This window comes from Madurella fahalii (assembly GCF_045866475.1).
Source record: "Madurella fahalii IFM 68171 DNA, scaffold_4, whole genome shotgun sequence".
In the NCBI taxonomy this organism is placed as follows: domain Eukaryota; kingdom Fungi; phylum Ascomycota; class Sordariomycetes; order Sordariales; genus Madurella; species Madurella fahalii.
This window is the reverse complement of record NW_027263974.1, coordinates 1,517,253-1,540,556: the sequence shown is the minus strand read 5'-3', so window position 1 is coordinate 1,540,556 and position 23,304 is coordinate 1,517,253. Positions and strand designations below refer to the sequence as shown.

Sequence of the window (23,304 nt, the reverse complement as noted above, 5' to 3'; positions counted from 1 at the left end):
GAAAACAAGGCGACATCGAACCAACGGGTGTGGCGTTATGTTGTTCCTGATTGGGGGATGAAGAATATACAGAGTTTTGTTGGCGTTTGTCTCCTCTCTCGGGCAATTCGGGATTTCTCGACTCCCTCCGACATAACTCGCAATTCACGATTCAAACAATTCATCGGAGGATAAGCTTTGCTGATGAGCGGTGCGCCGGACCATCTCATATCCCGCAGTATCGATAACCGCATCAGCCAAAAGATAGCGAGCCCCACGCCAGCCGTGATTGGACGTCTCGTAGCGACTTGCATCCAGGCAGCACAATTCTGAGAGCTTAAATCCTACCTCAGCTTCCTGCAGCATGCATGTCTGTGACATGATGGGAAACCCCGGACCAAGCCATGCTACCTGCCGGCAGAGCGGCAGTAGTTTCAACGAGTGCAACAGGAGCAACAGGAACAGCAGCAGCAGCAGCGGCGGCGGCGGCGGCAGCAGGAGGAGGAGCCCAGGCCGTTGGTGAGCAGAGTTGGCGTGGCTGGCGGCTGCACGACACGCGGTCGTCCACTGCAGGTCGAGCATGGCCTGCTGCAGGAAGCCATTTCGATCTCTGAGGCCTGAGGCAGAAAGACTGGCTGGCAGCAACGGGCCAAGGCCCGAAAGTTGTTGCCTGTTACCGGCAACAATTGCCGCACAAACAGCCAACGAACCGGAGGGTGTTGGAGTTTGGCATGGCCGCAATGCTGGCCGTGGGGCCGAGCTTGTTTCCCCCGTTTGCTGCTGCTTGCTGCTGCTGAACTTCAGTTGGTCACACGGTGGGTGAGCCTGTTTCTGCCGTCGAGAGCCGGACTGCAAGTACGGGAACCATCCATTGCTCTTCTGGGACGTCCATGTTGCACTGATTACACACGGATAGGAGCTCAGCCCTGTCACACAACCGCCGGGCCAAAGTGGCCAACCTTGAAACAACTGCTGGGCGCCTTTTGCCCTGGGTCTGACGAAGCTTGCTGTAGCATCAAAGAACCCCTGCCTCAGGACACCCAACGGGGTCCGTCTTTCAGGCTGATCTACGGCCATCTGAACTGGTGTACCAGCCCACAGCTCATCTCTGTCCGGCCCGATCACGATCACCGCAACCCTTCGGTGCAACGGTCCCCACCCGCAGCCAGAGCATGAACGACACAACTCCCGCCGAGATTGCCCAGCCTGGCAGACCAACACCGACTGACGACAGTGGGCCGACCATACCTCAAACCGGGGCAAGCCATCCGCCACCTTCCGTTACCCGCTGTCCCGTGTTTCTGTCTGTCCCCCCTAACCTCCGTTGGCTTAGCCATCGTCCGCGCCACTACCGCCATTTCATCTGATGTCTCAGCTCCTGCTGAACTGCCCCATGAGCTCAAAGTTATCCCCAGAGTAGGAAAGAACCGGGAGAAGCAAGGGAAGCGGCACAGAGGGAACAGGACCACAGGCGTTCAAACTAACTCAAGGGCTCGGATGAGGTTGGATTAGATCAGATAGACTGCTTAATTCTCCGGCGTGTTTGCTCTGGTTGGAATAGGGAATAATCCCAAAAATCCGGCCGGGGTTTGGAAAGCCCGCCCTCTGTGTCAAGTGGTCGATGCCTGTCCCAGGCAATCGGCCGGCATCCTCAGCGTGGAGGCTTGTTACGGAAGCCACCAGCTATGTAGCTATGAGGCATTGACACGGATAAGCGGGTCACTGCAGGCGGTTTGCCCTCACCACAGTAGACCGCCGCCGGCGCATCCAAGCGGTCTAGATCTGTAGGTCGTGAGCCCCTGGCTAGCTCAAAGGAGGCGGACAAGTCCTCCTCTCCTGGCGATTATCTGTTTCTCTTGAACATTGTCTTGCAGATGACAACGCCTGGAATCACGGCAGCCTACAACGCCAGACAACCAAACTCCACCCCCGGCGGCTCCCGGATGGGACGGTGCCTACCTGCCGTCCTGCAGCTTCTCAGCTCTGCTGAAGACTCTAAGCCCGCTTGGCAGCGGCTGCTTCCAACCGGAAGCATTGGCGGTTCAAGTTGGAACGCCTGCAAGAAATACGGCAGCCTAAGGGTGATTAGTTCCATCGCCTGCCGGTGATGTCGTACGAAGCCTATCTGCTGCATGGTTGACCTCACCTCACCCTCCAACATTCCAGCCACTTGGTAGCAGCTTCCGCTGCCAATTCGATAGTCGAAGACCTGTAAGCAATATGGTTAAACCCAAGGCTTTCCTGACGCCGCATTCCCCTTGGCCCACTGTAGTGGTCCTATCCCGCCAGGTGCGGGTGAGGCATTCCGGTGCCGAAGGGCCGCAAGATACGGGAGAACGGCAGAGCGGTATGGTAGGGTGATGGTAATTAAGCCCAATATGAGCTTTCCATCCGCCTTTCGCGGATGGAAACGTTACCTAGCTTTGCAACACCTGCCCTCTACAGCGTCGTCCCCACATGAAGTGGCCTGGTACACTCGACGGGCGGCGGTCTCTTGCAACCACAGCCCATCTCGGTGAGCCTCCGTAAGATCCTCAGGTACGAGAGCAGCACATGGATCGTCGTTTCCCCGCCGCCAACGCTGAGTGTGTTGGCTGCAGGCTCTCCCGTGCTAATGGGAACACCCTCCCAAGCACACCATCCCACCTCACAGCTGCCGGTCTTGTTCAACCTCCAGTATCACAACCCACCTCTCATAGCCCACGGAATATGGCAGCCTACGTACGAGCAGCAGCTTCATCTGCAGCCGTCCAGTCACACAGAAGCAGTAATAAGTCCCCGGACCACACATGGCATCGCATGGTAAAAAGTTCCCCAAAGCAGCAGCAATGGCCGTAGCGGCAGCTCCACTATCACCCAAGCCTCCGAAGAAACCGGACCCCCTTCTTGCATGTCCGGAGATTATCTTCAACTCTCGCCAGGTAGCTAGTAACTTAGTAAACCCACAGCTCAACCCCCCCCCCCCCCCACCTGGCGCGTGTGTCCGTGCAGCTCCATTGCTGCCATCGAAATGCCGGGGTGACATCCCGCCCACCGGTCCAGGGGGCCCAGCTAGGGGGGCCAGGGGAAAAGAGGATGGAACAAGTGGGCAGTGCAAAGTCGGTGACCGGCCGGATGCTTTCCCAACCCGCCGAACCTGCCATTCCAGGTAACATATGCCAAAAAGAAAGAATGGAAAAGAATAAAAGGGGAAAAAAAAGAGTGGAGTTCTCTTTATACAATCATCAGGGGGACCTGGCATGTCATGGCACGGCGTGGCAAGACAAGGATGTCGTAAAGCATTTCGCCGAAGGAGGACCAACCGAGAAGCCGTTTCCCGGGTTTTCCGCCGTAGAGAAAACGACCTAACGTACATACCACACTGCACTTTGCCGCATCGCTTGAATCGGGGATCAGGGACAGGGTTCGTCTCATGTCCTGATGCCTGCTCTGCCAGCGTTGGACTCTCGTAAATTCTAGTTGGTTTGTTTTACGAGACGGGAACAAAAGCTCCAGCATACAAGCTACTCCATGTGATAGCTCCGGAGACAGATGGTAGAATGGACATTGAAGATTGTGAGCCCGAAAGAAGAGAAACAAAGAATGAACATTGGTATCGTCGATTAGATTAGACGTTGATGAGACGTCTCAGCGCGTCCTGGAGAGCAGGAACTAGCGCGTAAACTCATCCGAGCTTTTGGGAATATCCTCCATGAAACATGCCCAACAGATACCCAAGCGCCAGAAACAGAGAAAAAATGAAAACAAGAAATAAGAGAGCAAAACAAACAAAACCAAAAATCCGCTGAGATGCTCGCAAAAGTGAACCGCCTTCCATATTTGTACAATGCCCCAGTGACAACCCAGCCAACTGGGTTTATTGGGTGCCATTATGATGTGCATTTCCTGTGACATCGGAAACCGCAAGTTTTTCCCCCCCGGAAACGCCGTCATGAGTTAAAAAAAAAGAGAAAGAAAAAAAAAAAAGATCCCGGCCTGGACTGCCCGTCTCAACCTCTACTGGCCCTCTCGCTGAACCAGAGCTCTTCCGACCGCGTCGACATGGTCCGCTGCAACGTAAAGGTCGGCGCCGGGCTGAAAGCGGAGTCGGTCATGGGCGAGACCACGCCCGTCGGCACGCGGCGCGGCGTCTCTGCGCTCGACGGCTCGGGCAGGGGCCCGGTCGACCACCGGTGGATGGGGCTCTCGTCGGGGGTTCGGGGTTCGTCGGTGCCCCCGACCGGCCTCCGCGGGCCCTGGTACCACCACTGGTTCTCGAAGCCGTTGTCGACCGTCATCATGGCCGCCGACAGCGCCCCGAGCTCCCGCGCCCTCCCCGTCTCCACGTCGCGGTTTCGCGGTGCCGCCGCCTCCGTCGACGCCGCCGGCGCCGTCGGCTCTAGCGAGCGCTTCGGCTCCGGTGAGAAGGTGGACACCATGGTGGGGTTGGTCGCGTATATCGTCGAGCCGCTCTGCGGCGGCCCTGTCCGCTTCGGCAAGTCCTCCTCGTCATCCTTCGGGTACGTGTCCGGGTCGTATCCCTCCGGCAGGGACCAGGTCGACCACGGCTGTCTTCCCTCTCCTAGACGGAACTGTGAAGGCGCGGCAGGCAGTGGCTTCCGCTTGATCTCCATCCAGGATGAGCCACGGGTTGTCATGTCGGAAACCCGTGCCGGGTCATGCTGGACGTTGACGTCCCAGGGGTTCTCACCGATGGGAGGTGGTGCCGAGCTCCCTCGCTCGTGGGAAGGTCGCGCATCTGCCCGTGTTGGCCGCTCCGGTTCCTGGATGACTGGCACCTGAAGATAGTCGCGTGGCTGTTGGTGCTGCAGCGGCTGTGGTTCCGGTGCCCGATAGTACTCCTGCATTTGGTGGTGAGGTCTGTGTTGCTGGTTATAGGCATAGGCTTGTTGGAACTCGCGGATTCTCGCTTGCCTCTGGCCAAAGCTGTGGATGGCGGCGAGGTAGTTGGTGTTGGGCGCCGGAACCTGACGCGGAAAAGGGGGGGATCTCTCGCGGAAACCGCGGGATCTGTAGGTGATCTGGTGGTCCTTCGCAGGCTGTGGCTTCCTCGTCCATCCGACTCGGAACTCCAGGTGCACGTAGATCTCGGGACCCCACCGCTCGTTCAGCGGTCGGTTGTCCATGACGGGCTCTGTCCTCGTCCTCGCCGGAGCTGCCATTGTGGAGAGAGCTTTGGGATTGCCTGGTTAATCAGCCGGCGGCGGCGTCGTTATAATGGGGCGGTGGCGGCCAAAAGACACCAGAGCCAAGAATTATAGGGGAAGCGGCGTGCTGATATTAGTTGGGCAGAGCCGCTTCGAATTCAGAAATGCTCGGCAGCTTGAGCCGTGTGCGTCGACTCCTTTTGGCGAGGCGCAACTTGGGGAGGATCCGATGTTTAAGGCGCCTGGCGAATTGGGGCGGGGCTAGGGGGCGGGGCCCGGGGGGGGGGGGAGAGGGAGGGCAACATAAAAAGGAATGGACGGCCGAGATGACAGGCTGCGCTGTGCTGGTGGCACTGCCGCGAGCAGGGATTAGACAGGTGTGCCACTTGGAAAAGCGGCAGCCTGGCGATGTCGGGACCTTGTCCCAAAGTACTGCCGGACCGTCGGGTTGGGCGCTCGACCGGGAACGCAGCATCAGCCACAAGTTCCGGCTTCCCAGCGAAGCAGGGTTCGGGCTGCACCAGCTGCAGCGCCGTTTGTCACGGAAACGCGACAAGTGGGAAGCAGCTGGCTCGTGATGCCTGTCGCGCGCACGCGCTTCTCCTTTACACCCGACCGTTTCGGCTTTTCCGACTCGGGGCGGGGCGAACAAAGGCGATTGATCCTCGGCTTCTCCCCCCAAGGATCACTGTATACCGTCAAATCCGGTGACGCCCACCGAGTTTATTGTCTGGAGGAAGCCGAGCTGATCCTCGAGGCTGTGCTCTAAGAAACCAGAGTCAACTGACCGCCTCCTCAGAAGCGGCCGAGACGAGCCACAAGTAAACAGGATCCGTAAAACAGCGAGGTGCAGAGCGAGCCGTGGCGCGCCGGGGTCGAGCCACTAGGCTCCAGGTTACCTGTAATGTACAAGGGGCACGTATCGAAAGATTCGAAACAGACCTAAACTCTCTGCAACGCACCTCGGTCTTTAGCAGAGGCCAAGACGCGCATCAACAGCTCATTTCCCAGAGCCCGTTCCTGGCGGCAAAGGTGGAGCGTACTACGTAGAGAATCGCGTGCGCAGGAGCGATTGCCGCTGATTCTTTTGCAAGTTTGCTTGACGCAGCATGAGCGAAGGATGTGCCAACGCAGGAAAGGAGAGAAGGCGGGTTGACAAGACTAGCGACACAAAATGTGCGATGTGGAGATTGCCCTGTTCTGTGATTTGCCCATGGCTGCTCCCGCCAGCCCGGGTTTCGTGGAGCACATCTGTAACGATCTTATTAGCAAACATCGGTGATGAATCGCTTCTTACAGTACCTGCAGAGAACTGGGACCCCCGCCCTGAAGACTGCTGCAACCCGACATGCCCTCGCTTCCTCTCGGACAAAAGTCGGCAAAGACACAGTGTACGGTCTACCCTAACCCTATCTTTGGAAGAGGGATTACTTCCCCCGGCCGGCCCAAATCGCAGAAAGCTGCACGTTTGCAGTGCAAACGCTCGCGGGTGCAGGTGTAAGACGGGCGCATTGGCCAAATCCCTTACACCTCTCCCAGGATAGGAATCTAGCGCAGCAGGGGCCCGCTGTTGGAATTTGCTAGGAAAGGCCCAGATGCTACATAATAATCACCCCTGACCCGACGGTTCGTCATTTTCTATGTAAATCGGGGCATTCTGCGTTCCCGTGCTCCACTTCTCCCCGGCCCTCGGCGGTCGGCGGCCCAACCCCTCGATGATAAGCATCTGCCGGGCTCGGCGTGGAGAAGGTCAGGGGGTGTGCTTACTACGCTGTATATCACGGGGATCAATACGCGATCCGCACCTCCATCTCCGCCGCTGGATATGTACTGTACTACGGCATCCGCGCATAGAAGCCTTTTTCGCTTTAAAAACAGTAAGCACCGCTAGCCGGGCGTATTTCTCTGGCCAACCGCGATGCTTACCCTGCTCATCAGCCTTCGAGCATTCTGAGCAAACATTCACGGATAAAATCTCAGTCCCATTCTGACCGTATCTCAGATTGTGTCTCTCCCCAGGATTAGAAGATCGCCGTAGGTTGAGACCGGCGTGGATGAGTCCTCGAGTGTTCTGATCCTCACTCTCCGGGACCTCATATGATTTGGCTGTTTCACAGTCGCCTAACTTCCTCATCGACTGCTTTCGACAAGTGTAAAAGGGGATATGGAGGCGATCAATACTAAAACACGTACAGGAGATTGCTCATCACCCCCCTATTATACCTTAATAGTGCTTTATTTTCGAAGAGGCTACAGTTGGAGGTTCCATAGACGGTTACAACTTTCAAGTGAGGAAGCCCGGCCAACTTACTAAGCGACTGGGAAGTGAAGCTTGTTAGTCTTGAAAAGCACCATCATCGAATCTTTGTTCAGTGCAGAACCTGGAAGCCGGGGAGGGCAAGGTTGACCGCCTGAACTGGGGGAAAACATGAGTCTATCAAGTGAGATTCAAGCAGAGCATCTTTATAGCTTCAGATTTTATCAACGCAAGGTATTGCCTTGGAAAGATTTGTTTTCTTCTATGCACTACAAATCACCACACATCCAAAGCTTTGCATTAAAGAAGATTGCAGGAGGTCCTCTAGAATCAAAATCGAGCTTGTGGCACTATGACCCGCCTCGGAAGCGCTAGGCAGCTCTCTTCTCCACTCACCGAAGACCGCTCGGGTTCTTGTTCTTAGTGCGCGTTCCGATCCTGCAGTCGGAAGGTGCCAGCAGTTGCTAGGATCCGCGCTTGGTGGATCGGGTATCCAGTTCTGAACTGGAATGTGAGCATCGTGACAGCGTGCACAGCGAGACAGGGAGAGAGAGCAGGTCCCGGGTTTCGGCGAGGCGGTCTTCCAACCGTTATGTTATCGGGCCCGGGATGCACCACGGGCGGCCGGAACCCCGACTTCCCAAGCCATTCGAACCGGACAAAAAGCCGTAGGATCACCCGATGTGGAGAAAATAGGATCACGAACTAGGAATCGGAGCGCCAGGGACCGAGTTTTGAGAAACGTCCGGGAATCTCCACTCTCACACAAATGATTCATCGCGCTTGCCATTCTCAAACAAAACGTGTTCCTACCTTATCTCAAGACTAGCGCGGCCATGATCGGAAGAGCCAGATGATGTAATCAGAGATTTTACCTACCGGCCGCGCCGAATCCGGCATGCGCCCGTTTTGGGTTATGGCCCGGGTGACCTCAAGCCACCGTCCCGTTACTGCAGGAGGATTGCGCATGGCCACGATTGTGGATCGTTTACCTCCAAGGATTGCTCCTAAGCAGGCAGGCATCACCATTCTCGAATTTTCGATTCCTTCGTCAAAGCCTTCCATTTATTGCCTAATGTATTGAAGTGCGAGCTTCGCACGAAAGTCCAGTACAATTGGATTCAAACCAAACATGCTGCGGCCGGGAACAGGTGCATAGGACCGCACCACCCGGACACGGCGGGCGCTGGGAACATTACTGTAGCTTTTGGGCTCAGGTCTATGATCCTGCTGGATGTTAAGGTTGCAACTCGCTCTTACGTGTAATGCCTGCCACGATGTAAACACCGCGACCGGATCCGCGGTTGTCGATGATGCCGAGTGTGATCATGTAGGCAGGTTCCCGATTGATCCTTCTCCTGTATTGCAGACCGCCAATCCCCCTGCCAAGTCGACTATTGTCCCTTTCGTCCGATCAGGGTTTGTAAGGAAGTTACCTGCTTGAATGCGGGAAAACGGAAGGTGCGTATCCGACACAAACACCCTCCAGCCGTCTCGGCGCATCCCTTTGCCAATTGAATATCCTATTGACTCGAGAGTTGGGCTAGAGCCGTTCGAGTGAGTAATATTCTAACATAGATTTATCAGTAACATTCAAAGCAGTAGTACCTAACCATCCCCGAAAACCCTGCTCCTGATTACCACGGCCAGACCCTATTAGCAACAAAGAAAAAGTCAACCATCAGAAAATCATTGAGCCTCAACATCTCCCTTGCCCCTCGTTCCGGCATCTCCTTCCATCTCCCAAAACCTCGCCTCCTTCCCGCCCTTGGCCCCGCTCTTTACCAACCCAACGATATCAAACGGATCCACCAGCGTCACCCAGAACTTCCTCCCATCCTTATACCCCGGGCCCATGATCTCCGTCTTGCCGTCGGCCGCGCTCAGATACGTCTTGGTGCTCTTGGGCAGGTACTTCCTCGGATGCCGGACGTTCATCATGACGTGGTTCACGACCATCAACCCGGCCTCGAACACGTAAAAGAACCACTCGTACCGGATCATGGGGCTCAGCGTCATGGGGTCCAGGCCGGGCTCCCAGAAGTTGTGCTGCGCGATGCTCCAGTACTCGGCGACGCGGAAGATGGTGCGGACGCCGATCAGCGCGGTGGACGCGTACAGGGTGCGCAGCGCGGCGGTCAGCTGGGCGCTGCGGATGCCCGCGCGGTGGCAGCGCCGGTGGAAGGTGGCCGCCAGCAGCGCGAACAGGGCCAGCACGCCCAGCTGGATGACCAGCGCCGCCTTGAGCAGCGCCCGGCCCATCTCCATCTGCGAATGGGTCAGGGACTGGTTGGCGCTGTAGGCCACGCCGTTGCCGTTGAGGACCTCGACGACGAAGGAGATGAAGGCGAAGGTCGTGATGACCCGGCCCGGGTGGATCGGCGAGTGGTACGGGACGTAATAGAGAATGCGGCCGAGGATGTTGTAGTTTGCGAGCTCGAGGAGCGGACTGGAGGGGAAGAAGCGGGCAGGTTTTAGTAAAAGGTACGGGGAAGATGAGGGAGGAGGTAAGGTACGGGGAAGATGAGGGAGGAGGTAAGGTACGGGGAAGATGAGGGAGGAGGTAAGGTAGGGTACGTACGGCGCGGCGTAGATGAGGCATATGCTGACGATGTACTTGATGAGGTGCTCGTAGTCAAAGGCACCAATCTCGCGGACGACGAAGCCGACAGTGAAGAGCAAGGCGCAGAAAACGTAGAGGCCGGTCAGCCTCCAACTTTGGTAATGACTGATGGGGTCTCACGTTAGTTTTGCCGAGATCATAGTTGCGCATATCAGTCATGTTAGGTACGTACACGCATTGATAGATATGGTAGGCACCAGAAGCGGCAAAGGCGACGGCGAAGAACACCGGGGCTCCTTTATTCGGAGCGTAGAAATAGACGCTACCGGGGACTATGGGGTACTGTTAGTGTGTATTGCTCCACAGCGGATGGGACGTCCCTACCATACTCTCCAGTCTCCATGGCGGTTGGACGTTGTTGATTTGCCTTCTCCAGTTAATTTGTGCCACTGGCTCGTGGGAAACGCAACAGTTATGGACTGCCCGGTATGGACTTGGGTAATATCTCAACCAGACATCCAGGTGTATTTAAACCCGGCTCTCTTCAGCCTTCTCACACCACGTCGTATCTCGCAATTACATATTCATATGCCTAGAGAGCCTCGAGCCTCACTTGCAAGTCGTATTCTTGGCATCTGAAAGTTGCCGGCCAATCGCATTGCTCCGCTCAATACGACGCACAGATCGGTGCCCACATCGTTCTGCTCGTACCGCCACCCGGGCACCCCTAGGGCGGTAGCCACCATGACTGGTTCCGTTCTTTAGGACCCTTAAGTTTATAGGGTAAAATGCCGTTGATGCGGAGGCATAATTTCCATGGCCTCATGGCGTTTTTGGGTTTGCATGCCTCCTTGACCCTGCACGAGTTCGGCGAGCCGGATCATCAACTACCCGGCTTATTCTGGCCCAGGACTCGCTTCAGTTAAGTCCCTTAGACCTGCCGTGCCATGGGTACCACGTGTCAAGAGTTTCGATGTTCAACACATGTCTCGCAATGCTGGTTTAGGGGAATGCAGGACTGCGCCAATCAGACAATTGTTGGACTACCAGGACATGTGGAGGCTACGAATGAGCCGAAGCGGAATTGTTTTCCATTGTGACAGTTTGCTGTGATCTTTAAGTGAACAAGAAAGGCGTCAACTATCTTGCTGTACTAAATTAGAATTAGCCAAAAAAAAAAAAAAAAAAAAAAAAAAAAGGAAAAAAAAAGGGATGACTTCCATTATCGTGAGATAGAATGGATAACTTGTTGGAGAGCCCTCTATAGAAAGCCGAGACTCATGTGGCGCGAAAGAGATGGCGCTAGAGCACAGTCCCCCAGCACTCTGCCCCACTGAAGAAGCTTCGGCAAGCAATCTGCATCCCAAGACTCTCATCTCCAGAAACCATCGTTATGGCGCTCGAGCATCAAGGAAATTCGTCAAAGATGGCCCCGCCCCAAAAATCCGACCAGGAAGTTACCGCCGAATTCACCTCGTACTACCTTCAAAGGGCCACCAAAGAGTTTGCCGAGGACCTCGACAAGGTGCGCGCCGCCGACGACTTCAAGAACGATGCCGTGCAAATCCTCGTAAGCGCGCTGCAGCAGGGGACAGCGCTGTTCTCTCCCGAGGAGCAGAGGAGGATCATCACGGCTGCTGCTCGGCCCGCTAGCAAGTCTTAATCGGAGGTCGGGAAGCTCGACGAGATTCTGTGACAAGAACCTTCGCACGCTCTCCATCCTACATGAGCGGCGTCCCACGGGCTGGCGAGGAATGGCAGCAGAAATCCAAGCCCTGGAGCTGAAGGCGTTGCTCGGTTCAATCTTTGAGGATACGGGCGCATCAATGTGGACACACTCCTGTTCCAATGGCGGATTCTCTCAACCAAGTCAAGTCAAATGCAAAGAGCAACCCTCAAGCCACACAATTCATTGGGCTCCCAAACTCAAAGGATGAAGAGAGGAAATAAAAAATGGTTCTTAAGAACCCCGGTTGTACAGTACCACTCCATAAAAGCACCTTGCATCTTCTCAAAGCCTCCCAAGGAAGCCACCACCGATTCCGCAATCCCTCAGCATGAAAAAAAAAAGAAAAAAAAAAAAACAGAAATGAGAACCCCCGAAAAATCTAAACAGCGCCACAGCACCGCCTCAACCAACAGCAAACCTCCGCCCGCCAATCCCTTGCCGCCCGCGCGGCGGAGCGCGCCACCAAAACCGCCGTTCCCAGTGTTCTCCAAATCCCCCAACCCAGCACCCGACTCGACCAAACAACGGGCAGCAAGCTTAACTAGACAATCCGCGTCCAAGAAATCACGTAATCAAGTAAGCGACAGTGACAACTTGGCCGAGTGGTTAAGGCGACAGACTTGAATTGCCCATGTTCATGAGATCTGTTGGGTTCGCCCTCACAAGTTCGAATCTTGTAGTTGTCGATGTTCTTTTTTTCCTTTTTTTCCCCCCTCCCCCTTTGCAATCAGTACTTAGCACGCAGCCCGGCCTAAGCTCCCTTTCCTTTTTGTTTTGGCATCCATCCCATCCCTGTGGAACCAATAGGGCACTAGGCCAATGCACTCCTCTTCGCTCCTCATATCAAGGGAGACAAAGAGGCGGATTTCCGGACATGCCCAGTGGAGTGCCCTGTGAATTTCTCGAGCCCATCCCTTTCCCATCAAGCCACACAAGGGACAGTGACATATTTTCTCGCGCTTTTATTCTTAGTCCGCAACCTAACGGAAGCATCCCCGTGCATGCTCTGCGACATGGCTGGGGCTAGCTAGAGATAACAACTAATGGTATCATCAACATCCTCCCTCCCCCATTTTGCGCATCGCCTTTCTGTCCTCCACAGGCCACTTGCTAATGCCTGCCCGGTCTATCGTCTCCGGGCGTGCTTGCCCCTTTTACGCGTCGGGTAAACCTTCCATATCCTATCAGCCACCTGGAACCGGAACCTCTAGTGTGGACGTAGTTACGTTGCCAGTCCTCGCTGACGCTGCTCTGTGGTAATTCGTGGCCTCTGTACTAGCTAAAGTGCGCCCGGATTACGTTTTGTGCCTCGGGAGAGAACTGCTGAAGCAGTGGCATGACGTCCGTTTTCGTCCCCTCCAAAAGCATCTTGGTCGCCGCCACAACACGCGCTGCATTTTGGCCCGTCAGGGCCTCAGCCTCCAGAGCCTGCCCAACGAAGACGAATACTCGTGCCGCCTGCGAGGTGACCGCGGGGTGTTGTCTGGAAATGTCAGCTCGCTCCGTATGCGGGAGTGAAGGGTCAATACTTACTTGCTGATGAGCTCTGCCAGGTATAGGTATGCGTACGGCGCTGCCTCCTCATCATTGGTGATTGGCAGGGTATTGACCCATTCTGCAACGATTTGGTCTGGCGAGCCAACGTTCGAAGCGTTGAAATGTAGTATCTTCGCAATTGCTGCGCATGCATTCTCTGTCGCGTAGATGTTGACTTCGTCGCGTGCGTCGGGAACCCGCATGACCTCAAAGAGGTAGGGCACAGCTCCGCCCAGGAATGGCGCCCAGGCATCGCCGCCATGACGTGCTGCCACGCCGATGCCGTAGGCAGCTGCCTGCCGAATTGCTGGCGCCGGGTCCTGGCAGCCCTGCAGCAGCGGTTGCGTGATGAAGTTGGCATATTGGCTGCTCTGGGCACCGCAGTACTCCAAGACGTCGTCCATGATGCACAGCGCCCACTGACGCTGCATCGGGTCCTCCGACTTGAGGAACCCCTGGTACGTCTCGAGAAGGCGCTCCCAGTGGGGTAGGAAGCTGACACCATGGTACTTGAAGACGCAGTGGAAGGCTTTATTCATATCGGAGAGCAGCGTCTGGTCGTCCTCAATCGCCATGATAAGCTCTTCTTGCTCGTCTTCAGCATCTTCCGCGGTCACGCCCCGCCGCTCCTCCTCGCGCTGGGCAACGCGATCTTTGTAGTCTTCAAGAGTCGAGGAGACCGACTCGATAAACCGGGCTAGGTGCCCATCGGCCAGGCACGGCCTCCCAATAACCTCGACTGATTCGTAGAAGCACTGATACATCTCGGCAAGGGTATCGACAGCGGGTTCCGCCGTGAGCACTTCGAGGAGCTTATCGACCGTCTTAGCCCACAGGCTCGCGAGTTGCTCCGATTGGGGCCCGTAGGCCTTTTTGACGCAGCTGAGGAGCTGTGGGACAAGCTTGGCTGACACAAACCGGACCGGGTCATGGAAAAAGAAGGCGAGACCGGGAAGCGCAATCTTCTCCATGATTTCGTCCGCATGAGGGGCGAAGGCTTCCTCGAGCACCTGAGCGTAGACGACAAGGAGCTCAATAGCCATGTGCTTGTCGTCCATAGAACTGGTCTTGATGCCAATGGTCTTGCCGCGCAGCGGCACCAACTCCCAGCCGTCCTCTTGCTGGAACTTTTCGATCTGCTCGTCGTCATCCAAAAGCTGGATATCGGCCTTTGCGCTCGCCAGCTCGAGCAATGGCGGCAGAACTTTGGGCAAATACGGCAAGAAGGCTTTGCCCATGACACGGCACATTCTTCCCCAGCAGTGCATTAGATACTGAGCTTGTGGGTCGTCTGGATCCAGGACGCTATCTTGGATGGTCCCCAACAACCCTACCAGCAAGACTGCATCTCCGCCAAGGCGCTCCGAGCCCACCGCGAGCGCTATCAGGGTGGCGCATTCCATCGCCTTTGCTCGGAGCAACCGGTGCTCCTTATCGTTCTCACGCCCAAGGACGTTGACAAGGAGTGGCATCAGGGTATCGTAGTATCGCGAAAAGGCTTGCTCGGCCGCATCGGCGATGGTGGCAATTGTCGACAACGCTTGCTCTTGCACGTATCTCTTCTCGTTTTGGAGAAGTCGGTACAGGGCCGTAAGCAAACCGTCGAGATAAGGCTCGAGGACGTGCTTTTCGGCCTCCTCGCAAAAATTGACCAACGCGGCGGCGGCGTGAGACTTGACCCGGGCCTCTGGAGAGTCAAGAACCGGGAGAATAGCGGAGAGAACTGTGTCGTAGTACTCCGTCTGCATCGTAGGCGCAAAGTCCGTGCTCATCTGACCCAGCGCGTTGCAGCCGGCCCAGCGGACACGGGGGTGGGGATCCTTCAAAGCGGGAACGACCAGCTCGAGGACGTGCTTGAGCTCGCCAATCATCTGGTCGCGACAGCCCTCAGAAATGGCGGATATCGCCATTAGCGCAGCATGCCGGTCTCTCCAAGCAGGCGAGTTCATCATGCGAGGAAGCCAGTTGAAGGTCGGCTGAAGGATGACCAGGCCCCCGAGCTTATTGGCGAGACGATCCATGCAGTGCTCACCCGCAACGTGGTGTAGGTCGCTCTCCTCATTGTCGAGGTCGTCGGCCGCGAGCCATTCGGCGGCGTCATCGTCGTCCTCGCCTAGGTCAGTCATTAAGCTCAGACACTGGGTAATCATGTCATTGGTATAGTTCGGATCTTTCTTGCACATCGAAGGCGCATAATCGGCAAAGGTTGCCATGAGTTCCAGAGCGTTTTGCCGTGCTAGGTCGCTGAGCTCCTTGTCTTGGATAACCGAGATGCAGAACTGAACCAGGACGTTGAAGACTTGCTTGAACATTCGGGGGGCGCATTCGGCGAGGTCGATGAGCGCGACAAGCGCCTTGCAAAGATCCTCCGAGTCCTGAGAATCCTTGATGGGAGGGAGAATGTTGAGGACCTCAGGCAAGAGGACATGGTATTTGGTTTGATCTTTCTTGCTCAAGTTGCGGAAAAAGGAGGCGAAGGCCTCCATGGCAGCGAGGCGAACCTTGCAATTCCAGTCAGCAGGCCGCGCTAGCAGAATCGACGGAAATATTCCGTACCGCCACCGAATCGTCTTTGAAGGCTTGAGCGAACGCGCTGGCAACAGCGTCCTCGTGCTGCTTCTCAATGATGCCCGGCGTTGTTGTGAAGACGCGGAATGCAGTCTCGCGCCCGCCTGCATCAGGCGCCTGGCTCAGGCTGAAAAGAACCTGGAGGAGGTGTGGCCACGAATCGCCTGGGGACATGTCAGTATCGAGCTGCCAAAACCGTTCGTGGGTGTGCACGAACCGCTGTCATAGTACTGTCTGGCGAGTTCAGCAACCGCATCGCTGATCTTGTTCCGGACAGCCTTGTCAGTTTCCGACAGCAGTGTTTCCAATAGCTTTGCGCGGATGACGTTGCCCTGGTCCTTGTCGAGAGAAATAAACATGTCGACATTGTCGGCGTTGCCGATCTTCCGCGTCTTGGAGGCTATTCGGCGGAAAATAACTGCCGCGAACGACCGCATCTGGCATTCCGAGGGTCAGGATGGTTAGATGGGATCCGTCCGTCAAAAGTTAAGAGAACATACGGATGAATCGCTCGAGTTCCCGATCTGTTCGGCCAAGCCCATCAAGAGCCAGTCCGGCCGCTGACTAGTCCACTGATTCTGGAGAACCTCCTCAGCCTGGGATCGGGCATTGTTGTCTGGAGACTGAAGCTGCTGGAGAAGCTGAGCCAGCTGGGCGTTAACCTCAGCCGGCAGCAACGACATATTGACGAGGATGCAGTGGTCTTTGACTAAGGTTCCGGGTTAGAGAAAGTAGTTGTGGCTCTCTGGAGTAGACGCGGCTCGACAGCCCTTGCTACCCGAGACCGAACCGGGCCTGGGGGAATCGAGCTCGGGCAGTGCAGAATGGGCAGAGGGCGCGGACAATGTATTGGTAGATCACGTCACTCAGCCACCGCGGCTATCGCAAGGAGAAGTCGTGGGAAATAACGCGTCGACGGTCAAGCGTCGCGAGTAAAACAAAATAAAAAAATATAAAATCCGGCAGGCGGCGTGTTGAGGACACCGAAAGTGAGTCGCAGGAGGGGGTGTTTTGGCGTGCAGAAGGAGGGGAGCAAAAAAAGGACAATATTTTTCTGATTGGGTCCTGAGCCTTGAGTGGGGGAGGGGCAAGTTTCCTGCCACACAGTGCAAGCGTGTCTAGCCGTTCCCTAGGACGACGCGATCTCGGTGCGCCCGGACCAGCTCCGGTGAGCAGACACAATGCAGGAGGTGCAATTTCCATGATTGAACCGTAACATATGGGGGGTTCTCAGAACAATATGCATACTGTCACCGCTCGGACTCCATCACTGGATCGGGCATTGCGCGACTGAGAGCACAGTGTGATCTTCTCGATCACCGCACACAAACCTCATTTGTTTAGGTACCTTCGCGAGAGGCAGTGCAACCGGGCCCAGTCATCCGCAGCTCATAAGGTTCTATGAGTGCCAGGCGTGTTGGCCTAATCTGTCGTCTGACTGGTTGCGTCCAAACATTCCAGGCAAAAACATATAAATTGTTATGAAGACGCGAAAGTGTTATCTGTTCTACGTGTAGTTGCCAAACAGCTAATCTTCATATCAACTGGCTCGAAGGTTTCAACGGGCTTGGACAACGCAACCTGGTGGTGCTTCCGCAGAACAAGGAAGCAGCGCAGCAGAAATACCGCTGCCAGCTAAGAACTTCCCGTTCCTGATTTGCGCCCAGGGGTTCCGGATGTACATGCAATTGATGCCATTTACAATCCGTACTTGACTCCGTGCCCCGTCATGTGGTTTCCTCGTCTGACGGTGCATGAACTGATAAGGGCCCTTTCCAAGCCTGATAAGAGCTAGAGCGGGGCCAACTTCAATCCATCGGTGACGGGAGCGGCCGCCGGGGCTGGCCTGGACCCCGGACTTGATTGTTAATCTTCCGATCGTGCTGTAGCAATAACGAGACGGCGGTGCCAAAGCTGCGTTTGTTAAAAGAGCTTGCATTCTTTTTACATTGACTAATTTCCATTTCCAATCTGGCATCGCACTTGCATTTCCAAAGGGGACCGTAACAAATTGTCTGCGCCTCCGACTAGATCTGGAAGCGTCAAGGTGACCCCGCATCACTGAGCTCCGTCACTGACCACCCCTGTCAAGTGCTCTTGACCGTCACCGCAAGACCACCAACTCGAGCTTCCAATCGACCGATCTCTGGATGTGATCTCCTGCCATCTCCACCCGCCAACCCCCTCCCCCCAAATATTCTGTCCAAATCGCAGACGATACAAGCTCGGAATCTATCTGTCCCATGTGGAAGGCAACAAGCAACAACTAGCAAGAGACAAGCCGCGCACCATGTCGGCAACGGACGCGCCAGATTCGACAGCTAAAAGCGCGTCGGGGAACATGGCGAGCAGCTCCCAAACGCCGCTGAGCGGGACCCTTTCGTCGCCATTAGAAAGAAATAATTCCCAACCTGGCGTGCCCAAGGGAACCCATATCCACGCTCATCGGCAAAGCTTCGCAGAGAACCAGCGACACCCTCCTCCGTCACCCCGCGCTCAGCGGCATCCATCCTTCACACAACAGGCTATCCAGGACTTGATGAACCACCCGCCGTCGAACCGGCACCCTAATCCCCGCTATGCAGGGAGAGACTGGCGAGACATCGCCGTGGGAGAGCTGGCAGGACCAGAAGACGTCAGGTGGGCTAGCATGGACGACAGTGTCCAGGATGCTACAATGGTGCGCCTCATCTAGATAACCCCTATTCCGATCCTACCGTATTGACAGAATCATGCATCTAGACGCTCTTGAAGAATAATCCAAGCAATGTTGTCCTCGTGCGCGAGACACCCGAGTCCAAGGCGGCCGTTTCCACTTTCGACTACACCGACCTGAATACCTATCTACTGGTGGTTGTTGGTCTTGCAAAGCCCGACGAGGAACATGTTGGTCTGTATGCCGAGATCTCGACAAAGGCCCAGTCCCAAGAGCACATCTCGCTGCGCCAGATCCAATCGCTCTCTCGAAAGGAGGAATTAGTGGCATTGCCAGCCGATGCGACTCTAGACAGGGCCGTAGAGGCGTTTGGGAGTGGGATCCATAGAGTCTTGGTTGCCAACCAGGCCGGAGAAATAATCGGTGTCCTCAGCCAGCTGCGCCTCGTCGAGTTCTTCTGGAACGAAGCAGTCAACTTCCCGGTAATTGAGCGGCTGTACGGGAGCCTTCTCCGGGATCTCGGAATCGGCACCCACCAGATCATCGCAATCAAGTAAGCGGCCCTGAGTAGTGATGGGGTGAGATGTGTAGTATGCTAACCGTGCCCTAGCATTGATGCGCCTCTCGCCGATGCCCTCCTGTTGATGCACAACGAGGGCCTGACATCTGTTGCCGTCGTCGACCATGGGCTGAATGTTGTGGGCAACATCTCAACCGCCGATGTTAGGCACTTGACGAGCGCTTCTAGCTTACCGCTTCTCAAGAGCACGTGCATGCATTTCATTAGTGTGATCCTCTCTGAACGCGGCGTTGAGCACGGCCGTGACTCATTCCCCGTCTTCCACGTCAACCCCTATTCGACTCTCGGCCACACTGTTGCCAAACTTGTCGCTACCAGATCCCACCGCATGTGGGTTGTTGAGTCCGCCTCCCCATCACCCAGTGCGCCGGCGACGCCCCTACTCCAGCCGAGCCACCCCGCGACCGCGCCTCCGCCCGCATCAGGAACTGGCGGGACGCCGCCTCCGCCGACAGTCATCCTCCCAGCGCCGGGAAACTCATCAACACCGCAGTCTCCGCTTCCCGGTCAAAACTTCACCACCGTGGTGCCAGGCGGCATGCCGGGCGCACGTCTGTCGGGCCGCCTGACGGGTGTGGTCTCCATGACGGACGTGCTCAATCTGTTTGCCAAGTCAAGTGGCCTTCGCCCTTCAGACCCATCCGAACAGCGGGCCCGGAGAAGACGGAGCTCGAGCTCCTCGGTGCGGCCTAGTCTCGATAGTGCCCGAGCCAGTGTGGATTTCAGGAGGTGAAGCTTGGGTACGAGCGATCTGGAGCCGACCAACAAGAGTCAATATTTTCCAGTTCCAACCTCATTCGGTTGTCTGAAGCTTTGTAAAGTCATTTATATCTGCTCAAGGATTAATTCCACTCCGTTGGGGCGTCGCTTTTCGGGCGCGGCCTATCACATAGTTACATGAGTGTCATTTAAGGGTTCTCTTGTTTATACGATGCTTTCTAACTGACAACGCTTCCTATTTATTCATTGGGGTGGATTGCAGTTAATCGAGGAACGTGGGCCAGGTTTGTGCATAGGCAGGCGTCTCCTAAGAATGACATCTATTCGGAACCAAAATAAGTCCTCATGCCCATAATGGCCAATGTCACCGGGCACGGTTCTTAGTAGCCCAAGGAGAGCTTTTACAATCAGTCAGGTCTAAGCAAGCATATGCATATACGAGAGGTCTCTTGTAACCCTCCATCGCAGGGGGTATTATTCTTTCATTCTATCATTACACGACGATGACACAGTCCATCCTTGCCCCACCCAAAACCTGGACAGATATCCCTGACTTTTCCAACGCCCTCCAGGTTCCCCTTCATGGCCACGTCCTGTCCATCCTGCTTCATATACCGTTCCGCCCACACAATACATACATTGCTGTTACAAGATACACCTGACCATGGCCCCCAACTGGTCACGCGTGGAACGTTGAAAACCCCCATGACTCCCTTCCCTTCCAGTACAGATAGAGGTACAACAAGTAAGGTGAAGTAATACATCCCAGTAGAAATGATACGGGTTCCCCCATGAAACAATAGTTGCTTCCCTTTCCTTCGCAACGTGGAGATGGACGATATGACTGTGATCATCCAAAACATCATTGCCTGGCGTCGTCCCAACGCCGCCCAAAAGGGAAATGCACAGCCAAGTACATAGCAACCCAGAAGCCCTTTCATCACGGTCACAGCCAAAGTCCCTGCTAAACCCCGCGCTCCTCAATCAACGCCCCACTCAGCATCCACATCCGCAACTTGCTCTGTACTCTTGTCAGCATCTTTCCTCGTTCCTACCGCACCCCCCTCGCCTTTAACACTACTGCTGGCACCACCCTCCCGTCCTTTGCCGAACGGCTTACCCCTCCTCTCCTCCTCCTCCTCATCACTCTCCTCGCTATCATCCTCATCGCTCTCGGGAAAACTCCCCGCCATCCTCTCCCCTTTCCCCCTCCCTCTCCACCCGGGCAACCCGTCCTCCCCTTCCTTCTCACCCGCCCAGCCCTTACTACCCCAACCACCGCCCCCAGCCGCCCTCAAATCCACCGCGCTCGCCCTCCCCCTGAGACCTCGCCCCCCCATAGCCCCCCACCTCCGCCCCATGACGCCGACGTGGTGTTGCCCAAAATCATCGCCATCGTCATACTCGTCCTCCTCGCTCCAGTCCCAACACACCTCCACGCGGCCCACCCCGCCCTCGCCCATGCCGAAGACGAACCCCCTCCACTCACCCGCCGCGATCCGCGCCGCGACCTTGAGCATCAGGTTCATGAGGTGCGACGGCGGCGACAGGAGGATCTCGCACGTCTTGTGGAGGACGGTGATGGGCAGGCGGCGGACGACTGCTAGGGCGCTGCTGCTGCTGCTGCTGCTATTGGGCCGGGAATGGTTAGCGGCGGCGGCGGTGGTGGTGGTGGGTTGGCGTGGAGCAAAGAGGTTGGCTGCTGGTGGGAGAGGGGATAAGAGGCCTCGTCGACTTGGGGAGAGAGAGCTGGACGTGGTGGCGCGGCGGAGGGCTGCGGGGCGTTGGGCGGGAGATGGCGAGGGGCAGGGGGAGGAAGAGATTGATGGTGCCGGGGATTTGTTGATTGGACTGGTGGAGGGCGTTGTGAAGGTTTCGTTATCGTTGTCGTTGTCGTTGTCGTTGTCGGAGGAATTCGCGGTCACGCTGGGAGTGGTCGGTTTCTGCTCTGGTGCTGGCTCCGGGACAGGGCCAGAACTGCCCTTGGCTCCCGCTTCGGGGGATTTGGCAAGGTTATCGGACCTGTCTTGATGCGTTGCGGGTATTTCTGGCAGTGCGTTGCTCTCGCTTGGCGGAGATTGGCTCCGGGGCGACCCCGGATCGGACAGGGGCGGCGACGGAGGGAGAGGGGTCGACCGCCACGACTCTGGACTGTGCAAGGAATCACGGGGATCGGCAGGCGATTTGAGCTTGGGCATCTCGGGCATAGCCTGTTCCGAAGGGCCAGAGTTGCTGCCCTGGTGACTCTCAACCTGCAACGGTGTCGGGCGCGAAGGGACACCGACTGAGTCGCGATCATGGGAAACGTCATCTTGTGGCTCTGATGGTTCCTCTGCGGGCGGCTCGAGACCTCTGGCATGCTCGGTCAATGTCCTCCTAGCGTCTGCCACGCTCCTCAGGTCCCCCAGGCATATCGAACCCCTCGGCGTCCCCTTGTACACGGGCGCGATGTCGACAGGTGTGACCGGGGTCAGAGGGAGAGAGGCGCTGGACCGGCGCACAGGAGTCCACGGCCGCTTCTTAACAGGTGTTTGCGGTTGCTCTGGCAGTTCGACGGTGAACGACCTGTGGAAAGGACACTCGGTTTTCTCAAACTGCAGAATTTTGTCAAAGACCTCCCGCAGCAGTTGTGCCCGGTAGACGTCTTCCTGCTCGGCCACAGGGACCTCGATCCGCCAGTACTGTGGCCGTCGTATTTGCAAAACAAACTTGCTCGATTCTTCGTCGACGCACCACACCTGGCTCTTGGGCAGAATCGGTTGAAGTGCCGAGCCGCAGCTGAGGAAGGCGACCGACCCTGGCGCTCGGTAGATTCTAAAGGGGCCTGCCCCATGGTTAGTTAGATAGGCAAGCCAACCTGCGCAGGCATCCCTGGATTACGCACCCACTGCAATGGTCCGCTCAAATTGAGAAGACCACGAGAGCGATCCCGGCTCGATGTCTGGTGCCGCCGCCGTCCGCGGGCCGATGGAGAGAGAGCGAGGTCCCGCGGTGAAAGAGACAATCTTCACACTGGGGTGGTCGTAGAGCGTGTCGACCAAGCCGCCGGCGGTTTGCGGCGACGGGGCCGGCTGCGGGGAAGCTGGCCGAACTGGCGCCGTGAAAACGCGGCGCGGCGCAGAAAGGGGGGATCCTGGTGGTTTGGAGAACTCCATGGTTGTTCAGTACCGTTCGTCAAGCATTGCGCGAATCTAGAAAAGGCGGCAGTCGCAAAGGATCGTGGTGCGGTTTGCGGAAGTGCTGACTCGATGGACAAAGGCGTCTGAAATACAATGGGTTCCGTCGTTGGGCCAGCCCGGGATGTCCGTCCGTCTCAGGGTGGAATGATAGCTCGAGTCGATCGGTCGGTTTGCAGACGCGTTGCAGCCGTAACAAAACGCTGCAAGTATCCGGCCCTAGAGGCCTGTAGGCGGCAATACCGATAGTTGCAGCAATAGACGAGTTCAATCGACAAACGGACGTGGGAAGGTTTGCACGCTCAATGGCCCGTGTCGAAATCCTTGTCCTGGTCCAGGACTCGAATGCCACTCTCAGCAAGGTGGTCTAAAGGCCCCACAGGCGCCGATCTG

At 56.4% G+C, this 23,304-nt stretch overlaps 6 protein-coding genes and 1 non-coding gene across 7 annotated transcripts; 3 read left to right on the top strand and 4 right to left on the bottom strand.

Moving 5' to 3' along the window:
* Window positions 1-3,968: 3,968 nt before the first annotated feature.
* MFIFM68171_07446 (uncharacterized protein) lies at window positions 3,969-5,141 on the bottom strand (the record flags this gene model as incomplete). Its single annotated transcript, XM_071062866.1, has 1 exon — window positions 3,969-5,141. The coding sequence occupies one exon, from the start codon at window positions 5,139-5,141 to the stop codon at window positions 3,969-3,971; it is 1,173 nt and encodes a 390-aa protein (XP_070918967.1).
* A 3,931-nt stretch (window positions 5,142-9,072) lies between these two features.
* On the bottom strand, window positions 9,073-10,349 carry MFIFM68171_07445 (uncharacterized protein; the record flags this gene model as incomplete). The annotated part of the gene is made up of 4 exons (XM_071062865.1): window positions 9,073-9,832; window positions 9,965-10,111; window positions 10,179-10,278; window positions 10,331-10,349. 4 exons carry the CDS (start codon window positions 10,347-10,349, stop codon window positions 9,073-9,075), a joined length of 1,026 nt encoding a protein of 341 aa, XP_070918966.1.
* Window positions 10,350-11,372: 1,023 nt separating this feature from the next.
* Window positions 11,373-11,609, top strand: MFIFM68171_07444 (uncharacterized protein; the record flags this gene model as incomplete). Its single annotated transcript, XM_071062864.1, has 1 exon — window positions 11,373-11,609. The coding sequence occupies one exon, from the start codon at window positions 11,373-11,375 to the stop codon at window positions 11,607-11,609; it is 237 nt and encodes a 78-aa protein (XP_070918965.1).
* A 654-nt stretch (window positions 11,610-12,263) lies between these two features.
* MFIFM68171_t129 lies at window positions 12,264-12,361 on the top strand. The gene is given in 2 exon segments: window positions 12,264-12,300; window positions 12,318-12,361. It is a non-coding gene; the product is annotated as a tRNA-Ser (tRNA).
* Window positions 12,362-12,950: 589 nt separating this feature from the next.
* Window positions 12,951-16,462, bottom strand: PSE1 (importin subunit beta-3; the record flags this gene model as incomplete). The annotated part of the gene is made up of 5 exons (XM_071062863.1): window positions 12,951-13,158; window positions 13,209-15,712; window positions 15,768-15,943; window positions 15,997-16,216; window positions 16,280-16,462. The coding sequence occupies 5 exons, from the start codon at window positions 16,460-16,462 to the stop codon at window positions 12,951-12,953; spliced, it is 3,291 nt and encodes a 1,096-aa protein (XP_070918964.1).
* A 1,607-nt stretch (window positions 16,463-18,069) lies between these two features.
* SDS23 (cell separation during budding) lies at window positions 18,070-19,748 on the top strand (the record flags this gene model as incomplete). The annotated part of the gene is made up of 3 exons (XM_071062862.1): window positions 18,070-18,459; window positions 18,522-18,988; window positions 19,046-19,748. The coding sequence occupies 3 exons, from the start codon at window positions 18,070-18,072 to the stop codon at window positions 19,746-19,748; spliced, it is 1,560 nt and encodes a 519-aa protein (XP_070918963.1).
* A 967-nt stretch (window positions 19,749-20,715) lies between these two features.
* Window positions 20,716-22,890, bottom strand: MFIFM68171_07441 (uncharacterized protein; the record flags this gene model as incomplete). Its single annotated transcript, XM_071062861.1, has 2 exons — window positions 20,716-22,559; window positions 22,620-22,890. 2 exons carry the CDS (start codon window positions 22,888-22,890, stop codon window positions 20,716-20,718), a joined length of 2,115 nt encoding a protein of 704 aa, XP_070918962.1.
* Between the last annotated feature and the right edge of the window lie 414 nt (window positions 22,891-23,304).